This window comes from Pagrus pagrus, assembly GCF_965226575.1.
Source record: "Pagrus pagrus genome assembly, chromosome: 11".
NCBI lineage: Eukaryota > Metazoa > Chordata > Actinopteri > Spariformes > Sparidae > Pagrus > Pagrus pagrus.
The window spans coordinates 16,874,357-16,883,675 of NC_140195.1; the positions used below are offsets into that span (position 1 = coordinate 16,874,357).

The window sequence follows — 9,319 nt, forward strand, 5'->3', positions numbered from 1 at the left end:
TTGCCACGAAATCCATTAATCCATTAATAAATAATAAATATTGTAATTGCCTAAAAAAAAAATAATAATAATACAAAATAAAAATAAAACCAATAGCGCGAGCACAACTCCTCCTCCTCGTGCACGCGACTACTGCTTCACCATCAAGATGGCTGCCCACAGTGCTGTGCTCTCGATGTCTAAAATCATAAATCCTTTCTGGGGTGGACGCCTTGGAAATACGGTTAAAGTAAGACAAGACACGCTGCTTTTGTCACGTCGGTTGTGGTCGTTGTTGTGTGGCTCCGTATTAAAGTATATTATATTATCTGAGCACAAGGTCATATGGATAATATCATACAGATGAACTGGCAAGCTAGCAGGCTTCTTCCACTCCCTTACTGTAGACAGGGATAGAATGAGATACATGTGGCTGTTTTAAAGTATAGCTCCTCTGGTTATTGAATCCATTCACAAACACACTCTAAACTATATGTTTATTTTGTATTTCAGGTATTTGGAACAACTCTGACAAGTCACAGGAATAAGACTGCGCTTACAGTAAGTGAATCAGATTTTATCTGTGGGTTTCAAGCTCAGTAGAATGAGTGGATGTGATTTTGAGGATTTGCCACCATGACACTGAGTAAGTTTATAATGGTACTAGTAATGGCATAAATCACTGCTTCTCATTAACTGTTCATTTCCAGACTTTGTGGCTTTTGGGCGCTCTTTTGGAAGTGGTTGCGTACTTATCTGAGAGTGCTGTATACTGTATCTATATCTTCACACTCTTGGGGGAGGAAAACTGGTCTGTACTGTAGCTGTCAAACTCACTCTTGTCCTTCTGCTTTCCTTGCTGTCTGTCTTCAACAACAGGGAGAAAATATAGTAAGTATCTTACTCTGACATCTTTACTACGCTGCAGTGCCTCGCTTCACATAAAGAAAGAATACCTTATTGTTATAATACCTTTTCTGCTGTGTGGTGTAGAAAAACAAAATGTGTTACAATATACCAGAACACCTGCTGTTAACAGTATACATCACAGTGCCAGTAAGCTCATGTCATATCACAAAAAATAAATAAAAGGAAATATCTTGCCTAGTAATTTCATTGCAAAAATTATTATTCATTCACAAAATCTAAAATATGATGAAAATAATAAATGAGTAACAGTTGTGATATATTGCCTAGCCCTAAATAACACCATCAGATCTTTCTGGTCAGTACTGTACTGGGGATTTTGCATTTTCTAGCCCATTAAATAAAGATTATTTGTATTTTCAACATATACCAAAGGATTCCAAATGTTTTATAATGATTTCATTCATTTCACCGTGGTGTAAAATCTGAACTTATTTAAAAAATGTCTTGAAATTAAAAAATCGAATTGTACATTAGTCCATATTATTAAGTCTAATGTGATGGCCACCAGAGGCCATTTTGGAAATCTGTTTCATGTCAATCAAAACTACGAAACTCACATGTCCAATTTTGTTCATCTTCTGATTGGGAGATTTTGAATGTTTTACTTTTTTTGGCAACATAATCAAACTAAATGTCTGACTCAAACTCTAGGAGCTGATATACTGATATTAGGGAGACAAATATGCCAGTATCAATTTATTGGTATATATCAAACACTTGTGACAAAGATATGTAATGGAGGTATGGTATTTTACAGTTTAACAATAAACTTTACTGTCTAAAATGACATCAGTGCACTGAAACTGTAAACTTCACTGGGAATTTAATTATTATAAATGAATTATCCTGAGCATCTCTTTCTGCATTATAATCTCTTAAAAAAGTTTATAAGTTAATATTTGGGGTGTACCAGACAACATACAGTATATGCCAATATTGATAAATCAATGATAGACCAGTATTGTCAGATAATATTGAACACTAATCAAAATCTGAATGTCAAACCATCTTTGAAAGCAGCACAAACCAAAATCCCAGTTGAAAACTACATTACTCAAAAATAAATACAAGCAACTAAATGGCATTATATGGTTACACACATCAGCTACAATGCACGTATATACAGGTAATTTGTAGTGGGGTTAAATCTTAAAAAGCCCCCAGTGTTTTTCTTGAAGTTCAGTATGTTAATTATGTATAAATGCCACTGTTACAGCCCCCTCCTGCAAAGTATGGAGGCAGACACACTGTGACCCTCATACCTGGAGATGGAATCGGTCCAGAGCTGCTGAATCATGTCAGAGAGGTTTTCAGGTTGGTTAAACTTAAAACTAAACCTTGTTCAAAGTGCTGACTACAGATCGGTGCCTCATCATGTGGTTTGTATTTATGCTGTAGGTTCAGCTGTGTTCCGGTGGACTTTGAGGTGGTGAATGTCAACTCTGCTCTGGAGACTGATGATGACATGAATAATGCCATCACTGCCATCCGTCGTAATGGAATTGCCCTCAAAGGTAAGCAAATATATGAAGCAAATATGAAAAGCTGAGCACCGCTAATTTAAAAAAAGACTATGACAGCAAAATGTAACTGTTTACTTACTCCTGACAGGCAACATAGAAACCAAACATACCATGGCGCCGTCTGTCAAATCCAGGAACAATCTCCTTCGGTAAGAGTTATAATGAAATATTTGGTTACTTTGATGAGGCCTCTCTTTCCTCACATAGCTTACATTTCTTACGTAAATTTGACCCTTTGTGTCTGGCATTGTCAGTTGACCCATTGTTTTTCCTGACCCCGTCCCCTCCTTTCCTGTTCCATGTGTGTATCAAAAGCACAAGCTTAGACCTCTATGCGAATGTGATGCACTGCCAGTCCCTCCCTGGAGTTCAGACTCGCCACAAGAACATTGACATCATGATCATCAGGGAGAACACAGAGGGAGAGTACAGCAGTCTGGAGCACGAGGTCAGACAGCACAAAAACATAATCACTTCTATTGTCTGCTGAAACACATGCCCCATCAAAGACCTCTTTTCTCTTTGTGTCTCTTTCTTCACAATTTCTTTTCTTCTCTTTTGAAATGGGAGTGAGGAACTACCCATCTTTTAACATACAGCGTTTATTTACCCTGTATTCATTCCATATCATTTCACCTAGGACCTCCCAGTTCATGTCCTGGATTTTCTTGAAAAAAAATCACGTGAAAACTTCTATTGAATTTACGGGACGTGGCAAACTCCTATAGTTCTACTCCGTATACTGACGTTGGTTATGAATTTTTTATCTTTGGCACTTTGAGCTAAATTGTCAGCATTTTTGTGAATGTTCTTGAATATCTGGCAGGCAGATTTTATCACACAATTGGGAAGATATTTGTTGGTCTTTTTATGTGATTTCTAGGAATCAGGCTCTTGGCTTCAGGCTGTGTTTCTAAGAATGATGTGAAGGATTTTGGCTCAAATCATCCTCATTTTGCATAAAACCAGACCATTTATTATAGTCCCACCTGGTAATACAAAACCGTTTTCATTACTGTTTCTTCTAGTTTTTCAAATACTCTGACCCCACAGTCATACTAAGAAACACCGCCCAGTTCCTCTGGGCCAGCAGCTGCAGGAGGACGTTATTGGCACATTATTCAGCACTGACCTTAAACATTCCCAGTCTGCTTCTCTTTGCAGTCTCAAGGGCACATCTTATTGTAACTGCACTGGCCAATATGTCATGTGTCCAATTCTGTGGGAAAGTTACAAAAGGATCCTAATTTCATATAGTTCTACTCCATGTGCCTATCTTGGTTACGATTTTTTGAAGTTTGGCCCTTGGAGCTAAATGTAATCATTTTTCATTCAAACATTTTTGAATGTGTATTTTCAGCCTCACCAGCTGGTTATTTGCTAGAAAATTAAAACTAGTGGAGATATTATTTTCTGAAATTTAAAAATTCTTCATGAGGGTAAAAAAAAAATGATTTAAAATATTTATTCAAGTACTGTTAAACATTCTTCAACAACTATTTACATTACTACATGTTTCAAAGTATCCTTAGGGTTCTGACCCAGTTAAGTGAGAAATAAGCAATTGGCGAGGCTTAAAATAAACTTACAGGAACTCCAGAATTACGAAATTCATAAATAAAAAAAGGATTTGTTGTACAACTTCAGAATTTTTCAAGGTCCCGTGAACTTAATAGAAGTTTTTACAATATTTTTTTTTCCCCCAAGAAAATCCATGACATGAACTGGGAAAAGTTCTGTGAGTTGGCATTCATTGACCCACAGTTGATCAGTATTGGTGCAGACACTGACCTTTTTAAACAGACTGAAAACAGCCAGACATTACAGATCCTCAATAAATGTCTTGTAAACTTTATGAAATAATAACTATATATAAACTTTTAGAACAGTATACAATTTGCAAAAGCCTACTTTCTACTTTGAAGTACAATTACAGCCTGATGTTATTATTTACACAGAAGAGGGATCCGACTGCTCTGCCCATGATTGTTGATTACAAATAAATGCTACTTCACAAATGACTCAGAACAGTGTTACCGCATTATTAACAGCAAGCACTTGAACTTAAGTTGTCATGTATCTCTCACGTAGAGTGTATCAGGGGTAGTGGAGAGTCTCAAGATCATCACCAGGAACAACTCCCTCAGGATCGCTGACTATGCCTTCAAACTGGCCAGAGAGAAAGGCCGTCGTAGGGTTACTGCTGTACACAAGGCCAACATCATGTGAGTTACTCTGACATAACTGTATAATGCAAGTTTGGCCTCCTGAGCCTTATGTAATGCTGTGAGTTTGTTAGTGCTGGAAACGTTAAGTGTTCCCTCTCCGCTCCAACAGGAAGCTCGGTGATGGCCTGTTCCTGCAGTGTTGCAGAGAAGTGGCCTCCGGTTACCCAGACATCACATTTGACAGCATGATCGTGGACAACACCACCATGCAGGTGAAAAAAGATAAGATGACACACCTCTTGACTTTGGTAAAGTTTCTTAATGTTGCCTTCCTGAATGATTCACCTGCCACCTTGTTTGTTTGTGTTTTTAGCTGGTGTCCAATCCCCAGCAGTTCGATGTGATGGTGATGCCCAATCTGTACGGGAACGTGGTGAGCAACGTGTGTGCAGGCCTGGTGGGAGGGCCTGGCCTCGTGCCCGGGGCTAATTATGGCCATGCTTATGCTGTTTTTGAAACGGTGAGTGTTTCACAGTTAGTTGGACACTGTCCCCTCTGTTTCCTAATGAATGAAAAATAAACACATCATGTCTGTCTGGTATATGTGACTGAGAGTTTTGTCTCTTTCTTACTGGGTCTCTCAGGCCACAAGGAACACAGGAAAGAGTATTGCCGGCAAGAACATTGCTAACCCCACTGCCATGCTGCTGGCCGGCTGCATGATGCTGGACCACCTTAAGTAAGCTTTTTCAGATAAAATACTTTCTGTGCTTCTATCTGAGAGGTAATGTTGAGACTAGGGGTGTAATGACTCAGTTAATTTCATGTCTTATTTTTTGTTTTGTTATTTTGTTTTTGTAGGTGTGTTGAGGACAAATAGAAAAAAACGGGGAGAAAAAGTCTGGGTTTTATTAAATCAACTACAATTTATGATTTATGGAATATCAAGAACAAGAAAGACAACAAGAAGATAGATTCAATTTATAAATTAAATTAACTGAATTGAATTAACCGAATTCATCATGAAGAGCGCAGTCAGTGGACAGAACCAGAACTAGTGATGAAGAAAGTCTGGTTTGATGGGAAAGTATTTTTTCTTTTTTCTTTATCCTTACTGGGGTCAGGACAGACAGTAAACAGTGATAAGTTAGAATTTTCTGAAACACCAATGTGAGTCAGGTTAAAAGTCAAAGCAAAAAGATTAAGTCGTAACACAGCGGTGGCAGCGTGTTGGTGGGCGGAGGGGTTATGATCTGGTCTTGATGATTGGAATGTCACCCAAGACCACGGACGTTTGTATCGAAGCTTCAGTCGTGTTACACCCCTAGTTCTGATAGTATTATCGCAGTGATGTAAATGATTCTTTCTCCTTTACATCTACAGGCTTTATGACTACGCAACATTGATCAGAAGTGCAGTCCTCAAAACCATGAATGAAAACAGGGTAAGTCTTCCTTCACTGAAAGGCCTCTCTCCTCACCTGCCTCTCTGCCACGAAGCTCACTGGTCATTGTTCTGAGACTGAGGCTTAGAGGCCCTGGTGGCAGGTTTGGCACGCATCAGAGTGGGCATCACAATACAGTCACACAAAGCCGCTTTGTGTCCTTTCAATGTCACAAAGCTCTTATGAAGTGCTACACGGTATGGAATCTGATTTACATTGTGTGGCATTGGCATTAATTACAGTCCTACAGTGCATTTAAAAACCTGATCTGCTTATCATCCAAGGCAGCAGACTGGTTGCTGGTTTGCTGAAATATGTACTTAAAAACATTTTGCGTACAGACACTTGACAAAAATAAAAAAACACCCATACAAATAGAATAAGATGCAATCCACAGTTTAAAATTTTAATGGCATTTGGTGATTCTTGTTTTTTTTTCTTCTTGCAGTTGCACACAGCTGATATCGGGGGTCAGGGCACCACATCAGAGGTGGTCCAGTCCATCATGAGGGTCATCCAGAGTGGAGGGCAGCTCACAACTGAGCTCTAAACACGTGCACACACATCAGAGGTGTGAGTTTGGACAGGTTTCTGTACCTGGAACAGGTGTACAGAATGAGAGAGGATGTCCATGCATGTCGGTTGCCATAGTGTCAGGTCTTATTGCTTACGTCAGAACGTTGTTTTTTTTTGTCTTGTTCACTCAGCTTACTGACCGCTTGACTGTACAAAGGACCTTTTATCCACACCTGCGTGTTTCACATATAATAATGACCTTGATTTAAACAGTTTACTTTTGATAAAATTCTCTTATCACTCCTATTAGATAATAAATCCTACTGTAAGAGGAGGTTATATTTCCGGAGTTCATCAGGTTCACTCAGCTGAATAATCTCTTTTCTTACAAATTGTTATGAAACACAAAAAGGTCTCTTTTGTTTGGGTCAGAAGTATATAAAATATCCTTATGTGTGTACATACATTGTCCACTCTACATTCTTCAATGGGGATCATTATTTATTTTCCGAATGACGACTCTATGTCACGGCCTTTTTGATCAACCAAAATGTGCAATTTTCATTTAATGCCTTCACTTTTTTTTTCATACTGTAACTTTAATATCAAGTTGCCTGTTATATACTGTCCTGTGTGTTCACATCAGACCAACTCTAATATAAAAAATAGTGAGATGTAGCTATTTCCTATATACTGTGTCATCGGAGGAGGTGTGCATCAAGTAAATGCTGACGCTGAACTGTTACGCTTGTGCCATAATATTCTTTTCAGCTAAGTTTGGATCAAATCATAAAAATATACTGTTGTCTTAAAGTCTAACGGGTCAAGAGGTAAAAGTTTGAAGCCTGATATGAAAATGTGGATGGATATAAATACTGTATAAGACAAATATTATCAATAAAGAAATAATCTACCTTAAAGTGATCGTTTTGGACAGAGGTTCAAATGTGCAACATCTCAAGTTTAAAGGTAAAGTAAATGGATTTTAAACTATATGAACACTCGGCTGCCTGTTTAGTTTTAGTTAACTGTACCTAATAAACTGGCAACAGAGTGTTTATAGCATTTATAAAACAAAGTTTTTATCATGAGGAGCTCTTAAGGTTTAGCTTGATTCTTTTCCACAGCTCTGTTCTTACCTTCTTGTAAGGGATAAAGCTCACTTTGCTCTAAGTAAGATAAAGTTCACTGATCCTTCCGTTTGCTTTACAATTTCACGCCCCGTCAATGTCTTACTTCACACCACATTGGATGAAGAGTTGCTGTTTTGCGTTTCATCACAAGGTGGCAACAGCACTTTTTTAGACTGTAACTTGGAGCAAGCTGAGCATGTGCGCTCTGTAACATACGCCTTCTGACATGGAGGAAATTCAGAATTTATCACTGGAACGCTACATATGCATGTTATTACTGCAACTACCGCATTGTGAAGAAAACTACTGGGAAAAATGGGATGCAAGAATCTCTGGCAGGCAGACTGTATCATGCAATTGGGAACAAGATATTTCTTGTGTGTAATTTCTAGGAATCAGGCTGTTGGCTTCATGCTGTGTTTCTACGACCTCTGTGAGGGATTCTGGCTTTGCTCTCTTTTGAAATCATCCTCATTTTGCATAAAAGTGAATAATTTATTATACTCCCCCCTGGTAAAACCAAACCGCCCATCACTGTTTCTCGTAGTTTTTCAAATACTCTGACCCACAGTCATACTAAGAAACACTGCGTAGGTCCTCTGATCCAGCAGCTGCAGGAGGAGGATATTAGTGGCACATCATTCAGCAGTGACCTCCTGCCTGTATATATTGTACAAACAATCCCGGTCCGCTTCTCTTTCTCCGTCAGGGCCTGCAGTCTCAGGGGTACACCCCATTGTAATTGCACTGGCCAATCTATCATACGTCCAATTCTGTGGGAAAGTTACAAACTGTTCCTTCTGTTAGTGTATTTGCATATTGAACGAAGAAATCCTTTGTGATGAGGCTCCTACTTTTTTTGGACGTAGCTGTCATCAGGAATCAACAATCATGGCCAATCATCCGGTGTGCAGTGTGTGAAATATGCAAGAATTACTACGCGTGTACCGCGGCCTCTACCAATTGGCTGTCTTTTAACTGTTTTCCTCTTTCTCTATCCATGTCAGTTATTCACTCAGCAGAGACAGAGAGTTGGCTCTTAAACGTCATCGCTCTTTTTCGTTTAGAATCAATCTTTTGTTGTTTTGCCTTCTGTGAGAGGTTTTCCACCCTGGGCCGGCTTTTTCTCATCATCTTATTCCACTTTGGCTGTTTACCTCAACGTACCTCACCTCACATTACTCCTCATCACTGTACATGGAGATATACACTCTCTCCCTTGTCACACCGCACCTCTCGGTCTCCCCCTTTCTGCTGGAGCTACGCCATGAGGCAGATGCAACACGCCACCGGCCACTTGACCTTTATGGGCCACTATTCAGCCCATGTACAGTAAAAGGCTGTGAAGTGCATGCTGTAGAGTTTGATCTGCCTTTAAAGGGTTGGTTCACTCAAATAAAAATAAACAAAAATCTTGCCTACCCCACATGTTATCTACCCCTTCAGATAGTTTTGGTTTTATCTCCCCTGTTTTATAGATCTCTCAGAGATTTGTGCTGACACTCCAATAAAAAAGAGGCAAACAGAATTTCATTACTTGTTCACAGCTTTGACAAATCACCCTGATACTCTGGATGATCCACACAGCTCAAAATAGACCCCATGAACACAGCATGTTGTGATTAT

The 9,319-nt window shown here is 39.1% G+C and overlaps 1 protein-coding gene across 2 annotated transcripts; it reads left to right on the forward strand.

Moving 5' to 3' along the window:
* The first annotated feature begins 109 nt into the window (after positions 1–109).
* idh3g (isocitrate dehydrogenase (NAD(+)) 3 non-catalytic subunit gamma) lies at positions 110–7,480 on the forward strand. Of its 2 annotated transcripts, XM_084367860.1 has the most exons (13): positions 111–229; positions 493–540; positions 859–870; positions 2,126–2,223; positions 2,308–2,423; positions 2,521–2,581; positions 2,748–2,880; positions 4,524–4,657; positions 4,770–4,872; positions 4,974–5,120; positions 5,245–5,339; positions 5,984–6,044; positions 6,493–7,480. In XM_084367860.1, the coding sequence occupies exons 1-13, from the start codon at positions 149–151 to the stop codon at positions 6,592–6,594; spliced, it is 1,191 nt and encodes a 396-aa protein (XP_084223986.1). In that variant the 5' UTR covers positions 111–148; the 3' UTR covers positions 6,595–7,480. The 2 variants fall into 2 exon arrangements, with proteins under 2 accessions (XP_084223985.1, XP_084223986.1); XM_084367859.1 differs by lacking the exon at positions 859–870 and having other exon boundaries at positions 110–229.
* The last annotated feature ends 1,839 nt before the right edge of the window (positions 7,481–9,319 follow it).